This window comes from Dromiciops gliroides, chromosome 2 (genome assembly GCF_019393635.1).
Source record: "Dromiciops gliroides isolate mDroGli1 chromosome 2, mDroGli1.pri, whole genome shotgun sequence".
NCBI lineage: Eukaryota > Metazoa > Chordata > Mammalia > Microbiotheria > Microbiotheriidae > Dromiciops > Dromiciops gliroides.
Window position 1 is genome coordinate 32,581,508 of NC_057862.1, and position 19,957 is coordinate 32,601,464.

General features: G+C 47.8%; 1 protein-coding gene across 1 annotated transcript in view; it reads left to right on the plus strand.

The window, feature by feature from the left end:
- Positions 1 to 19,957, plus strand: part of COL13A1 (collagen type XIII alpha 1 chain) — a 202,769-nt gene that overhangs the window by 142,248 nt on the left and 40,564 nt on the right. The window contains exons 19-24 of the mRNA XM_043980266.1: positions 11,018 to 11,071; positions 12,367 to 12,453; positions 14,608 to 14,661; positions 15,399 to 15,443; positions 15,795 to 15,863; positions 18,530 to 18,553. Coding sequence (XP_043836201.1) covers positions 11,018 to 11,071; positions 12,367 to 12,453; positions 14,608 to 14,661; positions 15,399 to 15,443; positions 15,795 to 15,863; positions 18,530 to 18,553 — 333 coding nt within the window. The remainder of the gene's footprint in view (positions 1 to 11,017; positions 11,072 to 12,366; positions 12,454 to 14,607; positions 14,662 to 15,398; positions 15,444 to 15,794; positions 15,864 to 18,529; positions 18,554 to 19,957) is intronic.

Here is a 19,957-nt window from a genome sequence, read left to right on the forward strand (position 1 = left end):
GAAGCACTCGAGAAATATTGACTGAGGATGAGCAGGCAGTGAGAGGGACCTAGACCTACCTGCAGTCTGCAGGGGGATCTCAAAGGCACGGTTTGGGACCGCTCTTCCTGAGCCTGCTAGTGATCTCCTGAGGTGCAGCTGTCCCCAAATCAACTCAGCAGTCATTTAGCAAACACCAGCAGTGCACTGGGACCTGGGCTGGGCTCCAGGGCAACAAAGGGGAGACAATACAGCTCCTAACTTCAAAAAGACACTCACTAGCTTTTCACAGAAGCATTGTTGTGAAAACCTAAAGAAACCATCTCTGTAAACCCTCCGCAAAACTCAAAGCACTCTATAAGTCAGCTATCTGTGGGTATTAGCCATACCAATCACAGTTATAACAATAATAACAAACCTGGCAAAGTAGATAAGGGAATTGCCCCCAAAGTCAGAGAGGACTGGGTTTGAGAACTGCCTCTGACACATATTGTCTGGTCAATTTATTTCTCAGGACCCCCCCCCCCCAAAACACTCTAGGAATCAGAAGTTGCAATCTGCATTGGAGAAAAGATTTTCCTCACTGGGGAGTTCCCTCCAGCCAAAACAAAACAGAACAAAAAAACACACAGGTCTGAACAAAAATAGCATAAAGAGCTTACTATAAGGGGATACCTTCTGGATACAAGTAAGACTGATACAGAGTAGGATTAATAGAGACGGTTAAAAGGGGGGGCGGGATTGAAAGGTCACTTTTCAACTGGGGACTTCAGACGAAGCTTCTTAGAGGAGGTGGCCTGAACTGGAGGAAGGAAGGAAACAAGCATTGATTAAATGCCTACTATGTTCCAAGCACTGGGCTAAGCACTTTACAGTTATTATCTCATTTGATCCTCACAACTCTGGGAGGTAGGTGCTGTTATTATCCCCAATTTATAGCTGAGAAAACTGATGTAGACAGAGGTTAAATGACTCACCCAGGGTCATACAGCTAGTAAATGTCTGAGACAAGATTTGAACTCAGGTCTTCCTGACTCCAAGTCTCACACTTTATACATTCCCCCATCTAGAATACCCTACCCAAAAGCTCAGGGATTGGATTGAGATTGAGATCAAGGATCAGTTCAGACTCTTTCTTTTTATTAATTGTTTCCCCAGTGCTTAACACAGTGCCTGTGTCATAGTAGGCATTTAATAAATGTTTATTAGGTTATTGGATTTTGATTAATATAGAATACATGAAGGAAACTAAGGAGAGACTTTGGAGGAGCCTTGAATACCACACTAAAAAGTTGGTATTTGTTGTTGTTTAATTGTTTCGGTCATGTCTGACTCTTCTTGACCCCATTTGGGGTTTTCTTGGCACAAATACTGGAGTGGAGTGATTTTGCCATTTCCTTCTCAAGCTCATTTTACAGATGAGGAACTGAGGCAAACAGGGTGCAGTGACTTGCCTAGGATCACACAGCAAGTGAGTATCAGGCTGGATTTGAACTCATGAAGTTGAAACTTCTATCCACTGTGCCACAGGTAATATTGAACCAAGGAAGATTTTTGAGGGAGGGAGAACAGCCACACCTATGCTTTAAGCAGATTCTTTTAAATAAGCATTATCTTGGAAGGAGGAAGGATTTGGGGAGACAACCAGGGTCATGCTGGGAAACCTCCCTCCTTCCTGCTGCCACCCAGAGGGAATTTTAAGATGTGGGTTTAAAGGAACTTGGTAATTTCCAGCATTGAGAGTCTGATCCCAGAGGCAAGTAGGGGTGAAGAGGTCATTGAGACTAAATGAAAGCTTGTTTTAGCTCCCGTCGCAGACCCCCCCTGACCCCACCACTGTCTTGAGGGGGCAGAAATGAAGAGGAGAGGAGGCAGGAACTAACTGGGGCCACAAGGGAACCAGTTGGGGAGTGAGGAGGATCATTTGGTGATTCTGGTCTTCAGGAAATGGGCAGTAATGACAGTCAGATTGGCTTAGCCCATGGCTGGCTGGGTTCTCAAGCTCAGCAGTACTTAGGCCCCCCCGGGGGGCTTCCTGCCCAAAGAATAGTAGCCTTGTTATCCCGTGCCCCTCTCTGGCCCAACTACTAGCTTTCAGAGAGCCAGCTGAGAGCATGATGCATGGCATTCTATTCAAGCACCTACTATGTGCCGGGCTGGAAGTGAAGACAAAAATGAGGCTGTCCCCGACCTCAAGGAACTTACTGTCTATTTGGGAGAAGCAGCATGTATATGTACAGATAAATACAAAGAAAATACAATTACACCAAAAAGGGGGGGACAGCTAGGTGATGCAGTGGATAGAGCACTGGTCCTGGAGTCAGGAGGACCTGGGTGCAAATCCAGCTTCAGACACTTGACACTTACTAGCTGTGTGACCCTGGACAAGTCACTTAACCCCTCACCAAAAAAAAAAAAAAAATAAGAGAGAGAGAGAGAGAGAGAGAGAGAGAGAGAGAGAGAGAGAGAGAGAGAGAGAGAGAGAGAGAGAGAGAGAGAAAATACAATTACTTTGGGGGTAAGGAGGACACGGACCACAGCTTCATGTAGGAGTTGGCACATGAGCTGAGACTTAATGGGGTGTTCTAAGAGGCAGGCATGGGGCAGGGAGGCTTTTCTGGCATGGCAGACTTTTGGTACAAAGGCAAGATGGGAGATGGGATGTCATAGATGAGAAACAGAAAATTTGAATAGAAAATAGAGTTGATGAAGGGGAAGGATGGACAGCAAGGCTAGAAGGAGAGGCCAGATCCAGTTAGTGAAAAGCTTTAGATGCCAAAAAGAAGAGTTTGTATGTATCCTAAGGACAATAGGGAGCTATTGAAGTTTATTGAGCTAGGGAGTAACTGGTCAGATCCATGCTATTTAATAGGTAAAATGGTGATAACAATGCGAGGGTGTTGTAAGAACTTTCAATGCATGGACATGTTGCTAGACCCACTACCACCTTTTCATCCTATTCAACAACAAAAAATAACTGATGATCGTGCGGTAGAAGAATAAAGACTGGATTTGGAGTCAAGAGGATTTGTGTTGATTCCTAGCCATGGTCCTTCCTCTCTCTGGGCCTCAGTTTCCCAGTCTGTCAAATGAAGATATAATCTCTCAGAAAAGGAAAACTGGTTCTATCTCTTCTCCTAATTGACATCTGAGCCACTTTAATCCTGCCATTAAAAAAAAAAAAGATGGTCAGGTGATGTAGGGGATGTGGGAAGAATTGGAAACCTCCACCAAGCTAACTGGGCAAGCTCCCATGATATGAGTCAATCAGTCAAAAAGCATTTATTAAATCAGTGGGGGCAGGGCTGGGGGAGGGGTTAAAGCTGCCAAGATTACTCACCCCCCTCCCCACTCCTGGGGATATGCTGGTTCCCCCCACCCCACCCCAGGCCCCTGGACAAACTCCCAGATGTGCTGATGCCCCAGGGGATGCACCAACCCTGGGAAACAGGAAGGAGGGGGCGATAATGGTGCTGCTTTGCCCTGGCTCAGATAGTTGCTAGTCTTGGAGTCAGAGGTCCTAGATTCAAATCTTGACCTTACTAGCTAGGTTGTCTGAACTTGTTTTCTCATCTGGACAATTGACATTCTAACACTGGCCGATTGTTTTTTGTTTTGCTTTTGCTTTTGCTAAGGATAGTTCTTTTTAAAACTGACAGCACCATGTGGCTTGCAGGAGGGCTTCCTTGGTACTTGGGGATGTTAAACTTCAGGGCAAATTGTAGGATGAGCATCTTGCGTCTGTCCCCTGGAACAGTGGAAAGGGCGCTCCATAACGTCCTATTTTCAGGCTCAGTTTCCCCATCTGTAAAATCGGGTGGTTGAACTAGATAGGCCTCCGAGGCCCCTTCCATCCTGGAATCTAAGGTCCTGGGATCACTCGCCTTCTTGAAATAGAAGAGAGATTTTTTCGGGAGACTGTGCAATCCACTCCCTGGGAGTCCCTCCACCGCACATGGGGTAGTGGAAGGTGTCTTGGAAAGATGGGATCTGGTACCCAATTCTGGCCTCCGCTCTTCCCCGCTATGTCACCTTGGGGAAATCACCTCTGAGCCTTGACTTACTCCCCTGTAAAGTGGGTGTAATAACACTTATCCATGCTCTGCTGGACTTGGAAGAAAGTGCTCTGCAAACTTCAGTCTTCATGGAAATGAGAATTCTTCTTAAGATCAAGGTTTCTGTGAGGGGCTGCTCCTCACTCTCCTTGGCTCTCCTGGGCAGGGCCTCACATGCTGCTGGACCTCAGTTCCCCATGCCTGGGCCTCCGTTCTCACTCTTGTTTCTCATTTCTTACTTCAGGGGGAGAGGGGCATGCCCGGGATGCCAGGAAGGCCAGGACCCAAGGTACCTTTCAGGCGAATGGACTGAGCTCCGCTGATTTCCCTGCATCTTTTCTCTCTCGCTCACTCCCTGATCCCAGCTCTGACTCTAGCTTGCTGTGTGTGTCCTTGGGCAGGCCACCTTCCCGTTACTGTGCCTCAGTTTCTTCATCTGTAAAATGGACATTAAATCACTGTAGTGTCTCCCTCATAGATGTGTGGTGAGGAAATGAGTCCACAGGCCTGAAAGCCTGCTAGAAACAGGAGCTAGTCCTTGTTATCTCTTCCCCAGACCCTCTCCCTGAAGGCCCAGCCCTGCACTCATCTCTCTCTCCACCACCCTTGCTTGACCTTGCTTGACCTCTGAGGAGATTCCCCAAAGATTCGGCTTGATCACTTGTCCTAGCCTTCTCCTCCTCCTTCCTCCCTCTCAGTCCCAGAGTGCTGGGTAACCCATTTGAGAAGAGAAGAAGGTGGTGGCTCTCCGGCTAATGGTCACCTCTGGGATCCCCTTGCCCAATCCTCCCCATCGACCAGGCTGGGAATCACCCTGAGAGACCCCCACGGGGACTTGAGCTGGGCTTCTTACTCACTTAGCAGAGGGTCCCTCCCAGAAGCCTTACCTGGCCTTCCTTTCCCCTTCGAGTGGCTTCTGAGCCACAGGGAGTCGAGCCGAGCCCCACCTCCCCTGGCCGGATGCACTGCCCACATGGCCCAGCTCTGGGAGACAGAAGGCCCAGGGCTCGGGGGCATGTGTGTGGTGTGAGTGTGGGCTGTTTCCTCTTCCTCCCATAAATGTCCTTGTCTCTTCTCTCCGTCAGGGGGCTCCAGGGACAGCTGCCTTCGGGACGAAGGTCAGTTCCACTTTAAAACCTAATCTGGGTGGGGTAGGATCAGGGCAGAACAGGGACAATGTGCTCAAGGAGAAAAGACAGGGTCCTTGAAGATGTGAATGGGCTCGAAATCCCAGTCCCTCACTTCCTGCGTGGCCGTTGGCTTTCCCATGTTGCCTTTCTGTGCCTCAGTTTCCCCATCTGTAAAAAGGGAATGATAACACTTGTTCTACCAGCCTCCCAGGCTAGATGAGGAGGAAGCACACTGCAGCTAGGGGGCACCACGGTGCACACAGCACTGGTCCTGGAGTCAGGAAGACCTGAGTTCAAATCCAGCCTCAGAAGCATACAAGCTGTGTGACCCTGGGCACGTCACCTAACTTTTCTGCCTCAGTACCCTGATCTGCAAAAACAGTATTAATAATAGCTCCTACCTCTGAAGGTTGTTGTGAGGATTAAATGGGATAATATTTGTAAAACACTGTGAGCCTTTAAAGCACTATATAAATTCTATTGTTGTTATTAAGTAGTTTCAGTCATGTCCGATTCTCCATGACCCCATTTGGGGTTTTCTTGGCAAAGATACTGGAGTGGTTTGCCCTTTCCTTCCCCAGCTCGCTTGACAGATAAGGAAACTGAGGCAAACAGGATGAAGTGACTTGCCCAGAGTCACACAACCTACTATCTGAGGTCGGATTTGAACTCAGGAAGACGATAGTGAGCACCTTAAGGTTGCCAGGTGCTTACACTTGTTCTCTCATTTGAGAGGCCTGCTGCCTCCTCCCCCACCTGTAATGATTGGAATGACACGGGTTCAAATTCTGGCTTTACCACTTACCATGGGTGGAGATTTGGGCGCATCACTGTGCTTTGGAGAAAGTCTGGAAGCTCCCAACTGACCATCCAGCTCCAGATCGATGATGCAATCATCTCCCTGCCCCTGCAAGGAGAGCTGGTGGAAGGCAGCAAAGATGAATGACAATCGTGCTGTTTTCCCATTTTGGAAATTATTCAGTCAAACTGAGGAGGCTCTTTGGGGAGGCAGGGAAGGGGATGCAGTCAGCCCCATAATTCATTTCCCACAGATATAGATCCACGCTGTATCTCTACCTATATCCTGGGGCCAGTGAGGGATTCACAGTCACACAGGCAGAATGTGTCAAAGTCGGGATTTGAACTCAGGTCTTTGTGATTCCAAGATGATGCAGTGACCCTTCCTCCCTGGCCACTGCTCTCAGAGGCCAGAACGTTTTCTGCTTCTGCCCCTGGATTTCTTTCCCTTTTTTCCCTCATTCTTTATTTTCCCATCTTTCATGCTCACAGGGTAAGCTGAGGTATTGCCATGGCTGGTTTGGGCTTTCCTAGTGGGGCTGCCACAAACAAACACACACACACACACACACTGCTCTGGGCTTTCTTATCCTTTCCAAGTATCCAGGTAGGTTTGGGTAGGCACTCATGGCAAAAGATGCCTGGGTCAGGGCAGCTAGGTGGCGCAGTGGATAAAGCACTGGCCTTGGATTCAGGAGGACCTGAGTTCAAATCCAGCCTCAGACACTTGACACTTAACTAGCTGTGTGACCCTGGGCAAGTCACTTAACCCTCATTGCCCTGAAAAAAACAAACAAACAAACAAAAAAGATGCTGGGTCTGTAGACCAAGTCAAGGCGCCTGGTGTTGGCTGCTGGCTGCAGGCACCCATTGTCTCCTGCAAAGGCACTGAGCTCTCGCTGCCACTTCTCTGGCTATACGTGGCCTCCAACACATCATCCCAGTGGCTGCTCTCTCCTTCATCTCCTTCATCTCCTTCATCTCTTCATCTCTGTTGCCAGCAAGGTATCATTTCTCCCCATGCCCCCTTCCATCTCTGACTCCAGTCCCTGTGTGTGACCCTGCTGGGAACAGTGTTTGGCTAAAGGAACTCAAAGAGGATCCCTATTACCCCTGGCCCAGCCTCTGCTCCCTCTTGCCCTCCTCACCTCTCATCTTAGAAAACCAGATTTGGAGTCAGAGGATCTGGGCTCAAATCTCTCTCAGCAGCTCACTACCTGGGTGTGACTTTGGATAAGTCACTGTTATTTTCCAAGACTCAGTTTCCTTCATCTCTGTAGAACGAGAGGGTTGCATTAGATCAGAGAAACTTAACTGTTGTCATTGCTGTTTGGTGATGGATGTCTTTGGTGAACCTCCTGGACTCCTCAGAATTAGGCTTTTTAATAATGCATGGAATGAGATACACAGGATCGCCAAGCAAACTAATTGTATTTAAATAAGCATGTCATTTTCCCCAGTCCAGGTTCACAGACCACTGGAAATCTAGTCACAGATGCCTTGGGTGTCTATTGACTCCAAGATGAGAATCCTTGCATTAGATCATTTCTAAGGGGCTTGGATTGAATGTGGCAAATCGTGAAGAGTCTTCCCAGCTTGGGGGTTCCCTTCCTGCCATGGCAGGGGGTGGGGGTGGGCAGGGGTCCAAAATATGGTGAGAACAGGTGAAAATGTAGAGTTAGGAACATGGATCTTGGAGTCTAAAATGGAAACAGGTTCCAGGTATTGCTCCAAGCTCAAAAAAGCGCTCCTCCCTTGGGGAACTTACATTCTAATGAGGAAAGCAATGCATCAAAATAGACAAAATCAACAGGGAGTAAAAGGAAGGTTACCTAAAGTGTTGGCCTTGGGATTTAGAGTCATCAGTGGCCACTTGAGGCTATCTGGTCAGACAAACTCATTTTACAAAGGAAGAAATTGAGACCCAGGGAAAAAAAAAAAGGAAGTGATTTGTCTAAGATCACACAGTTACTAAGTGGTAGATTGGAACACAGGGTGCCTGACTCCAAACCCAGTGCTCTGTCCTGTACTGTACTGAACTCCCTTTCCACAGGGTCCAAGAAGTCTTTCGATTTGCCATATTAAGTTGGTTTCTGTTCAGTTTTTTCTGAATCTCCTTCAGCTGGAGAGCTCCTGCCCTTGTTGTTATCCATAGAATTGGGTTTTAGCAGACAAGCTCAGTGAGCCATAGGATCACTGTTGGAGATCAGAAGGAACCTTAGATTCCAATCCCTTTTAAGAGTTGGGGAAACTGAGACCCAGAGGGGCTAAGTGACCTAAGCTCACACAGGGGTAAGTGTATGAGGCAGGATTCAAACCCAGGTCTTCCCGACTCCAAGTCCAAAACAATATCCATTATGCCTACTGCCATCTTTCACTCCAAAATAAAACAAAACAAAACCCATACCCCTAACATGACCTTTAACTACATAACTATAGGCATAGTGCCCAGCATGGAGAAAATGATAACACGCTGTCCTCCAGCTTGGTCAGACCACACCTGGAGGGGGCCGTTACATTTTCAGTGTCGGACATTAGGAAGGACTTTGACAAAATAAGTCACATCTAGAAAAGGGGGCCAGGATGGTGAAAGAATGGGGGGAGGGAGGGAGGGAGAGAGGAAGGAAGGAGGGAGGGAGGGAAGGAGGGAGAAAGGAAGGAAGGGAGGGAGGAAGAAAAGAAGGAGGGAAGGAAGGGAAGGAGGAAGAAAAGAAGGAAGGAAGGGAGGAAGGAAGGAGGGAAGGAGGAAGGGAGGCAGGGAGGGAGGGAGGATTAAGTAGCAAGCACAGTCCTAAGTGCTTTATGCTAACAAGCATAAAGGCAATCCCTGCCCTCAAGGAGTTTACTTTCTAACTGGGGAAAGGGAGAAATCAGTTGGGCTGTTTAACACAGAAAAGAGTTGACCAAAGGGGACCCAACAGCTGCCTTCAAATATTTGAAGATCTATGAGGAATCTCTAGACTCCATGTCTTCATCTTGGTCCTGAGGGTAGAAATAAGTTGGACACTGAAGGGAGGAGATTTAGACTTAGTGTAAAGGGAGGAGATTTTCAAACCACAGAAGGAGCCCCTGAAGGCAGTTGTGGGTTTCTTGCTGTGGCGGGTTTCAGATGTCCAGTCGCTGGGGGCTGTCAGACAGAGGCTGGCTGGTCTTTTACCAGGAGAGAATTGCTGCTAAACTAGTGGGCTTGGATCAGACGCCTTCTAGGGTCTTCTCCAACTCTGAGATGCTGGCATTCCTTGAGTCCTTGTGGCACGGGGTGGGACGCTTCCTCTGTCTTCTCCTCAATGACTCTCTCTTCTTGCCTTGCCTCCAAGGGAGAGCCTGGAGCTGCAGGAATGCCAGGGCCCCCAGGTTTGCCAGGGAAGAGGGGGCAGAGGGTAGGACACTGTGTGACTTGCTCCCGACCTGCTTCCTCCCGCGTGTGCCTCCCTCCCCACCCATGTAGGACTTGGATGTGACCTCCGTGTGTGTGTGTGTGTGTGTGTGTGTGTGCATGCATCCCCAGGAAGGGGAAGTGAGAGACGAGCTTGGCACAGGCTCCCAAGTGCTGACACCAGAGATGTCCTGGGTGTCCCTGCTTAGCATTACCTGACTTCCTTAGGAGCTATTTATTGCAGAAGGGAAATCAGAAGGCAGGAGGAAATGTTGTGTCCTTCTGTGCCCTCAGACGCTGCCATCCACAGTCTCCCTCTCCCCCTCCCTGTGTCTCACTCTCAGACTTGCAAAAGGCAAATTGCCTTTTCATTGACCTTTGTACATTTTAGGGGTAGAGGGGTTAAGAAATTCACTTTGGGCAGGCATGGCAAAGAATGGGGAACAGTCCTTGAGTGTGGTGGGTGTTATTGGCAATGGAGAGCAATGGAAATACAGGGTGTAGAAGACCTGAGTTTGAGTCCTGGCTGACCAGGTCTACAACCATGGGCAAGGAAATGGCCCCTCTGAGCCTCAGTTTCTTCATCCGTAAAAAAGAAATGATAACACCTATAATGCCTCTCTCAGGGAGTGTGCAGGTTAAACCTCTCCAAGCCTTAAAGCACTATGGAATTCTGGTAGAATGGAAGTCCCTTGAGAGTAGAGACTGCCCCTCTTAGATATTTGTACCACCACCTCCCATCATCTAGCACGGTGCCTGACACATAGTAGGTGCTTAATAACTATTTGTTCATTGATTATGGAAATGGGAGTTGAGACATGGAAATTGTTACTGTTATCTAGAATCATACTTTCTGAGTGCCCATGTGCTCTCAGAGAAGACCGCCTGATACCCCTTAACTGTGGGCAGCAAGAGCCCCAAGGGTCTTCCCTACAATATGGTATGTTCTTCTCTGAGCCGAGGTATTGGCCATGAGAGCTGTTTTGTCGGTACAGACCTATCTCACCTCATTGGCACCAGCCCCAGACAAGGGATCATGGAATCGAAACTCTAGAGTCCCTCTGAAGCTGTATATATAGAGCAGGGCTTCTTAAACTTTTCCCACTCGTGACCCCTTTTCACCAGAGGAATTTTTACACGAGTAAAATAGGTTTACATAAAAGAACTGCCCAACTTTTCATGATCCCCACATTCAGTTACACGACCCATGGTTTAAGGAGCTTTGGTATAGACCAAGTCGCTCTTTTTACAGATGAGGAAACTGAGGCCCTGAGAAACTAGGTAACCACCACAAGGTCACACAGATATCAAACACAAAAGGCAGGATTCAAACCCGGGCCTCGTGATTCCAATGTTCTTTCCATCACGCCATCTTTGCTCCGAAGAGGCCCAAGTGATAGAATAGACACAGGTGACTCTTCACCAGCACAAATGCTGGGTTGGCAGGTGAGTCACAAGGCTGGTTCACAAGTGCTCTTTGGGCTGGGGGTCCTGAGTGTTGGCATCATGGCTCAACTGCAGCCAGAGGTCAAAGACCAACCCAGAAGAATGGAGGCCAAGGTTAGAGAACAAGGGCCATAGAGGCTTCTGGAGAGGAAAAGTCGAAGCCTTTGGGAGGAGTCTCTGGGTAAGACCGTGTCTTCTCTCGACCTCCTAACCTGCCTGTGTTTCTCCCACAGGGTGAGAAGGGGAGTGCTGGCACTCCAGGCCTGCCTGGATTCCTGGGTCAGAAGGTCTGTAACAGGCTCTTAGCAGAAGCCGAGCTCAGTGCTTAATGCATGCTTGACCCATTGGTAGATTATTCATCACCCACAGGAGATATGACATTGTCGGGTGGTGTTCTGCCAGGGCAGGGGGGTGGGGTGGGAAGGGGGCTTAATTCTCTAATCCAGCCAACGAAGCAGGGAATAGCAGAGAATTGGGGAAACTCCATTTAATTCAACAAGCTTTTATTAAACGCTCGGTGCCAAGCTTCATCTTGGGCCCTGGGGATACAACAATGAAAAAAGTCATTCAGTCATTAACAAGTATTTATTGAGTGTGTACTTAAGTACTCTGGGCACCTTGTGAGGGATAGAAATATAACAAATGAAGCAATCTCTGCTCCGAATGAGTTTACATTCTCATGGGAGAGACAACAAATGAACATATAAGTAAATAGAGAATAAATATGAAAAGAAGGAATCCAAGGTAATTAGATACCAGGCAAGTAGGGAAGGAGGACACCAGGGAAGTGGGGGGGGGGGTCCCACAGAAAGTGCTTCTTGAACTGAACCTTGAAGAAAGAGAGGGATTCCTTGAGGTGGGGGGTGATGATGGGTGTGTTCAGACATGTCAAGCAGTCAGAAAAAAAGTGAGACAAGAGAAGGCATGGCTATCCCTCATGAAGAATAGAGAGATGGTCAGTGTGACTAGATCACAGAGTTTGGGAGGGGGAGTAATGTATAATGAGATGAGAAAGATAAGCTGGGACCCGGTTGTGAAGGGCTATAGAAGCTAAAAAGATGGGGAAATACACATACACACACACTTTTGGGGTGGGGGTGCCACCTTAGTTTACTACATGTAGGGGTGACATGGTCATATCTGTGCTTAAGGAAAATCGCTTTGGTGTACTAAATGCCAGACTGATAAGTTTTAATTTTAGTGTAGAAGCTATAGGGAGTCAGTGAGGGATTCTAGACAAAAGAAATGTTGTGGTCAGAAAATTTAGAAACTGTCATGTGGATTGTGGGCAGATCCCTGCTTGAATGGGAGTTATCCAAGCTCAGAGAGGTAAATTTGCAGCCACTTCCTAGACCCACTTTCTAATGAATGTTCTTCCAGCTCCAACCATTTCTCCATTCTCTAGTTGCTTCATTGCTCTCTTAGATCTTTCCTCCCTCCAGCCCACATCCTAAGGCATGCAAATCCTATGTCCATTGAAGAGCCCACAGTAGTGGACTCTTCTCCCCACCCCCCAAGTCTGCTCCCTCATTCTCCTGTGACATTCTCTACACTGGCAAGAATAATTCTGCATCTTCAATAGGGAGAGAAAGGAGATGCAGGCAATGCAATTGGAGGAGGCCGCGGGGAACCAGGGCCCCCAGGGATACCGGGGCCGCCAGGACCAAAGGTGAGTGTGCCGTGGAAAACAGACCCCTCAGGAGGGCAGTTTTCCCTCAGCCTTCATCCATGGTTCCACATCTAGAGAGGTTGCCCTGCCCGCTCTGGCCCTCCCCGGGCCTTTTCTCAATAAATCCTACAACCCGAGACATGCACAGATTCTGAAAGCTTTTCCAGTTCATGTAGTTTCTTCTTTTAGAGAACTGAAAAATTCTACCAGCAGAAGGAACCTTGGACAGTCCATACCTTTCATTTCACAAAAAATGAAACTGAGGCCCAGAAAGGGGAAATGACCTGTCTACGATAAAACCTACACAAACTCCTTCAGCCACCCATACCTTTGTTTTGTTCTCCAGAGGGTCAGTTTCTTTCTTCTCAGTCCACCCACCCATCCACCCACCCACCCACTCACCCATCCATCCACCCACCCATCCATCCATCCATCCACCCATCCATCCATCCATCCATCCATCCATCCATCCATCCATCCACCCATTCATCCATCCATCCACCCACCCACCCATCCATCCATCCATCCACCCATTCATCCATCCACCCACCCACCCATCCATCCATCCATCCACCCGCCCACCCACCCATCCATCCATCCACCCACCCATCTATCCATCCATCCATTCAATCCATCTTCCCGTCCGCCCATCTACCCATCCATCCACCCATCCATCCATCCATCCATCCATCTATCATCCATCCAATCCATCTTCTCATCCATCCATCTACCCATCCATCCATCCACCCATACATCCATACATACATCCACCCATACATCCATCTATCCATTCATTCAACAAGTATTTACAAAGTCCTCATTTCATCCAGGCCAACATGGCAGGTGCTGAGCTCAGTGATTGAGATGAAGTGTGGTCCCTGCTTTTTTCGGTGCTTAAGGGCATAGCAGGAAAGTAAGACACAAACACAGAAAAACTCTAATACGTTCCATGAGCCAGTGTTGAGTAGTAGGGAGAGCACTGGACTTGGAGTCAGGAAGACCTGGATTCAAATCCCACCTCGGTCACTTACTAGCTCTTTGACTCTGGGTAAGTCACTGTTACCTCTCCGTGCCTCAGTTTCTTCATCTGTAAAATGAGGGGCTAGGACCAGATTGTCTATAACATCTCATGTCTTTCCTGCATCACCCTCATTTCTCTTCCCATTTTTTCCTCTATCTCTCTAATTTTATCTTCAAAGTCCTTTTTAAGCACCTCTATGGCCTGAGACCAGTTCGTATTTTTCTTGGAAGCTTTAGATATAGGGGCCCTGATGTTGACATCTTCCTCTGAGGGTGCCCCTTGGTCTTCCTTGTTACTGAAGAAACTTTCTATGGTCCTCACCTTTCTCTGTCGGCTCATCTTGCCTTTCTTTTACTAGACTTTTAGCTCCTTAAAGTGGGGCACTGTTTCCAGGCTGTAGTATCCCAAGCTTAAGAAGTCCCAGGTGGTATGATTTAAGGAGAATCAGGTTCTTCCCTCACCTGGCCTGTTTCCTGGTCCTAGATGACCCCAGACTAACTTGCCAATCAACCAGCTTTGTGTGTTGTGGTTGTTAGCTCCGACGAGCCTGTGCCCTTCCCCCACCTGGGCCACTTCTACTCGAGCCTGGTTCTGAGTAGGGGTGTAAAATCCAAGTTCTGCCACAGCACCATCATAGACCCCTGTAGTCTCTCCCCTGCCCAGGACTCAGCCCACTCACCAGACTGTGAGCTTAGTTCCAGATGACACTGGTGCTTCAGCTGATTCAGAGGCTTTGGGGGTCTCCTTCTCTGGTGAGGACTTCCTGGGACTGGATCTGTGTCGGGGTGACTGTGGGGTTGGGCTCGACTCCTGTCTCAGCACAGCAGCTCCCTCCTTCTGATCTTCCAAGCCATTCTTGGTTAGATGATTTCAGCACACATTCTTCTGTGAGTTTTGCTGCTCTGGGCATTTTCATATGACCTTATTTGGATGTTTTCTGGAGCGATCCTGTCATGAGTTCAGGAGCTCACTGCCTTTCCTCCACCTCCATCTCTAGGAGCTCTAAATCTATGAACTTGATTCTAAATTTTCATAAAGGAACTTTTCCTGTCCCTAAACCAAAGATACCCCCCCACTTAGCACCCCAAGCTCCTCTGCCTCCTCTTTTAATATCTCATATGTTTTTTTCCCAGGGAGAAGCTGGCACCAGTGGCCAGACTGGGCCTCCTGGGAGGCAAGGAGACAAGGTACAGAGTGTTCTGGCCTCTGGGAGCTTTCATTAGGCAGTCCTCTGAGGGACCACACAGGGTGGGGAGGGGAAGCTCTCTTTGCTACCCCCAAGACCTAGGCCAAAGATGAAGGCCCTGGACCTGGGCCTTCCCCTCTTAGGGCAGTGCTGTATGGCTCACCAAAGACTATGGACCTCACAGGATGGTGGTGGTGGCCAGACGGTGTCATGGGTATAAAATATAGAAATCTGGGCTTTCTATCGATGCATTCTTGTTTCACTGGTGCGTGTTTCAGCCTGACTGCTCTTAGACTGTTTGAGGACTTGGTTTGGGGGTGGTGGTATTTTGGACCAGACATGTAATTTATTAGTGTGGAGGATTCTTGGTGAGGAATTCCCTGTAATGATGCGCGTTCTCTGAATCTTGTGTCTTAAAGACTTGGCTGGACCATTGATGGTTTAAGTGACTTGCCCAGGGTCACACAGCCAGTGTGTATCAGAGGCAGGAAGCACTCTTGGCATTTTTAACTTTCACAAAGGCATCCCCCTGACTGTCACCCTGCCAGTGAGCCAGAGAAGGACACTCCTGCCTTTCCATCTTACAGATCAAACCCAGGCCCCTGGGGGTAAAACAGTCCCCATGATGCCTTAGGGCATTAGTGACAGAGCCTCCCTGATGCCCTGACCTTGTGGGCGAGGCCACTGCCCTGGTGCCCCTCTCTCTGTGGGCTTTACTCTGCCTTGGTTGTGTTACAGGGAGAACCCGGAGCAGCTGGAGAACAGGGAGCTGCCGGCCCAAAGGTGAGGACGTCTTTCCACCAACCCCTCCTGGAGGCTTTCGGCCGCCATGATGCTTAAACACTTTAAGACGCTGGGGTAGAGGGAGCACCCAGACTGGGTAGTCCCAGTGTCCTCTTGCAGAAGCCTCTCGAGGCTCCAGAATCCCCCTGAGGGAACCACATGTCCCCCAGGCTAGAACAGGAAACTCCTGCTGACATAATTTGTGCAGCCAGGTTGTCTCGATCCAATGTGTCACAACACAAGATCCCCAGAAAACGCCTGCAGGAAGTTCGGTTCTCATGTCCCACGTGTGAAGACCAGCTGCAGGGCAGCTCCGGACATCTTGATCAGGCGCTCCGATTTGTTTTCCAGGGTGCCAAGGGAGAGCCGGGCAAAGGAGAAATGGTGGATTACAATGGAAACATCAACGAAGCTCTCCAGGTAAGAGGTCTTGGTGGTTCCATCCAGCATCTCTGTGCCAGGTCCTCTGCTCATCCTAAATGGGCTCCCTGCTTCCCTGTGCCCTTGACCTCTGTCCTCCAAAGCTTCTCATCCTCCATGGCTTGAGAGGTACCCAGGGAAGCCCAGAGTCAGAGATCGTGGCGCTGCCCATTAGGGTTATCCGCAAAGGAAAAGACCAATGATGAGTGGTTTGGGCGTGACATTTCCACAGTCGCCAGGCTATTAGGTCCAGCTGCTCAGAGCAAGAAGCTCCTGCTGCTTCCTTCACATCACCCTTCCTTCCCCATCAGAAGTACCATTGCTGTGAGTCATGCCCAGAGATGACTTGGGCAGTAGGGGGCAGGGCAAAGAATCTTGGACTTCAGGTCAAAGGATCTGTGTTTGAGTCTTGGCTCTGCTGTTTACTTTGTGGCTTTGGGCAAGTCATCTTCTCTTGATGAACCTCAATATCTTCCTCCATAAAATGGGGAGATTGGACAAGACAGTCTTTATGGTCCAAGTGGTCTGGCTCTCTCTAAATGCAACTGGTCTATAGGCACTCCGACATATGGACAGACGGGCATAAATCAAGATTTCCTAGTACCCTGTGGGCATTGAAACAAATAAGGGGACCCTGTGGGATGACTAGTACATATATACCTGAGGCATTGCAAGCTCTTTTTCTGCAAATGAATGGTACTTTAAATGTGCTAGCAATGCCTGTAATTTTTTGTTTGTTTGTTTTTTTAGTGAGGCAACTGGGGCCAAGTGACTTGCCCAGGGTCACACAGCTAGCAAGTGTAAAGTGTCTGAGGCCAGATTTGAACCCAGGTACTCCTGACTCCAGGGCCGGTGCGCTATCCACTGTGCCACCTAGCTGCCCCGAATGCCTGTAATTTTTAAAAGATATACATCCTTGGGGCAGCTAGGTGGTGCAGTGGATAGAGCATGGGCCCTGGATTCAGGGGGACCTGAACTCAAATCCAGCCTCAGACACTTGACACTTACTAGCTGTGTGACCCTGGGCAAGTCACTTAACCCTCATTACCCCATAAAAACAAAATAACAATTGTTTTGTAAAACGGTCACTCCTCTCATTTATGGTGGGCTAGAAAGAATGCAGCCTTTGGAATCAGAAGGTCCAGGTTCAAATTGCTGATGCTTTCCCTGATGCTTATACCTGGGTGACTTTGGATAAATAACTCTTCCTCACAGGCCTCAGTCTCTTTATCTATAAAAATGAACCAATTGGATTTGATGGTCCCTAAGGGGCCTTCCAGATCTTATGATCATTTCTCTAGATCCAGACTTTCCTTTACTAGGTTGGCTTAAAGGCAGGTATCTGTGCCTCCAAATCTGAGCTCTGAGAGAAGGGGAAGAGAAGAGGTAGGACGATGGGCGACCAAAAACATTAAGAAATTCTTTCCTCCTTTTATGAGATGGATCAGACGCTCACCAGCACAGCCATGCCCACTGGCTCACCATTTGTATTGATAGACACCTTTTCTGACAGAAGACATGAGTTCAAATCCCACCTCTGACTGATACTACTTGTATTATCTTGGGCAAGTCATTTATTTTCCCTGAGAGTCAGTTTCATCATCTGTAAAATGAGGGTGTTGGAATAGATGACCCCTGAGGTCCCACTCATAGCTTGTACACTCTCTCTCTCTGTCTCCCTGTCTCTCTCTTTCACACATGCATCCTTTCACAGATCAAAGAAGCCATCAGTGCTTAAACACCCTTGGTAACCAAGCTTCCAATCTCTAGTCCCCTCAGCTACCTACACCAACCCTTCCACACTGATTTCCATGATGAATAACATCATCAGGGGAAAAAATCCTGATACTTTCTCTTAGAGTCCCCGATTGGGGTGGAGGGGATAAAGAGAATTATGTTTTAAATTTTATTATTTAATTTCAATTGACAAGCATTCATTTTTTTCTCTTTCCCATCTCCCCTCCGCCAAAAAAAAAGAAAAAGAAAAAGAAAAGGGATGGGGAGTTAAAACCTTGGAAATAGGCTTGCACATAGTCAGACAAGCAACGTAAATGCCCATATGGACCATGTTAAAAAACACAGCAAAGAGAATCATTCTTGCCACAAGCAGCTGTGCTTGCTGCTTTGGTTCCAAAAGCATCTGTGATCTTCAGCTCCAGCAAAAGGAGCCTAACACCAGTGTTTGGAGGACTCTGACAAAAACCCAAAGGCTTGGGAGAAGGGATGCCTCATCTGTAAGAGCTACATGAAGCAGACAGAATTCTTGATCTGGACTCAGGGGGCCCACCTCTGATGTTTACTGGCTAGGTGACTGGGGCAAGTCACTTAAACCCTTGAAGCCTCAGTTTCCTCATCTGTAAAATTAGGGGGTTGGACTGGATGGTCTAAGGTCCTGTCCAGCTCTAGATCTATTATTCTATGGTTGCTGAGGACTCGGAGTCAAGAGTGAAATATTCCCATTTATGATTGCTCATGAAAAATTTAATATCTCTATGCTGAAGTCTTAATAGAAAGATAGCCCAGACCCACCCACCCCCACCACTATCACCCAAACCAACCTAAAGATTCTGGCCCTTGTCCCACCAATGGGGGTGTTGTGATTGGGCAAGTTCCTCAAATGAGTCTTGATTTGTCAAACTGTTGACTTTGTGGTGATTGCCTTGCAGGAGATCCGCACTTTGGCCCTGATGGTGAGTGTCCAATCTTTGTCCTTGGATGGGCAGAGATGCTCAGGGGTTGGCCTTGGGGATCTGGCACCCATGGCTGCTGCTTCGTATCTTTGGAAAGCAGGAACTAGTTTGAAGGGAGAGGAAGGTGACACTCGGGGCTGATGAAATGTTGATGGGTGGACAACTAAAATAACAAGAAGGGGACAAGACAATTTTACCTAAGGCCAGGAGTCAAGAAGGCTGTCTCTAAAGCCATGGCCATGATCTACCCTACCTGTAGACATATCACTTAATGGTCCTTGCCAAAGACTCATGTTTGAGGAGATGATGAATGCCTCGGTGCTGCTACTAAATATATTAGGAGATCATCATGTTTCTCTTTATTACCAGCTCTCATAAAAATGAATTTCAAACACCGTGTTCTTCTGCAAAATGGAGGGAGGGGCGGGGAGGGAGGGGGGTGTTGGGGAGGTAAAGGGGATAGGGAGAAAGATGAGTGAACTCTATGATCTCTGAGGCCCCTCTCAGCTCTGACCTTCTAGAGCTCAAATGAGAGGAATTATCTGTGGCAACTTGGAGAAAGTTAACGTGGTAAAGGAGGAGAGAAATCCCAGCTCCAGAATATCCATAGCAACATTCCACGGCTTTCCTCCTTTCTATATGGTCTTATTTGGCCTTAGTTCTGAGTTTCAGCACCTAGGCCAGTGCTTTGTACACAATAGACTGTCCCCAAATATGTGTTAATTAACCACCTTATAGGGTCTTCACTTATCTCAAGGAGGAAGGAAGGAAGGAAGACAAAATCCAGTTAACTTCAATTCACTCTGATTTTTTTTTTTAAATGCATCTATGCCACGTTAACATAGGTATAGTTGAAAGAACACCAGATTTAAATTCCAAAAATCTGTTTTCAAATTCTGGGTTCTGTCACCTGTGTGACCATGGGAAAATCATATAACCCTAGTGTGCCTCAGTTGTCTCTGCTATAAAATGGGAGAGTAGACTAAATGACCTCTGAGACCTTTCCAGTGCTATAATGCTGTATGACCTTGTTCATTTAGCCTCCCTAGGTCAAAGTTCCTTCATCTCTAAAATGAGGGATTTAGACTAGGCCAGGGCTCCTTAAATAGTTTCCACTCACAACTCTTTTTCACCCTAGAAATTTTTATGCAACTCTGAGTATATATAAGGTATACATAACCTTTTACTGTTGCCAAACTTTTCACAACCCCCACATTTAGGTATGAGACCCCAAGTGGGGTCACAACCCACAGTTTAAGAAGCTTTGGACTTAGATGACCTCTGATACTCCTTCCAACTATACATCAGGCAGAACATACAGGGATCATTGAGTATTAAGGCTGATGGAGTGATAGAAGACCAATGGTGAAGTATGAGCTGATAGAATTCTTAGTGGAAAAAAAA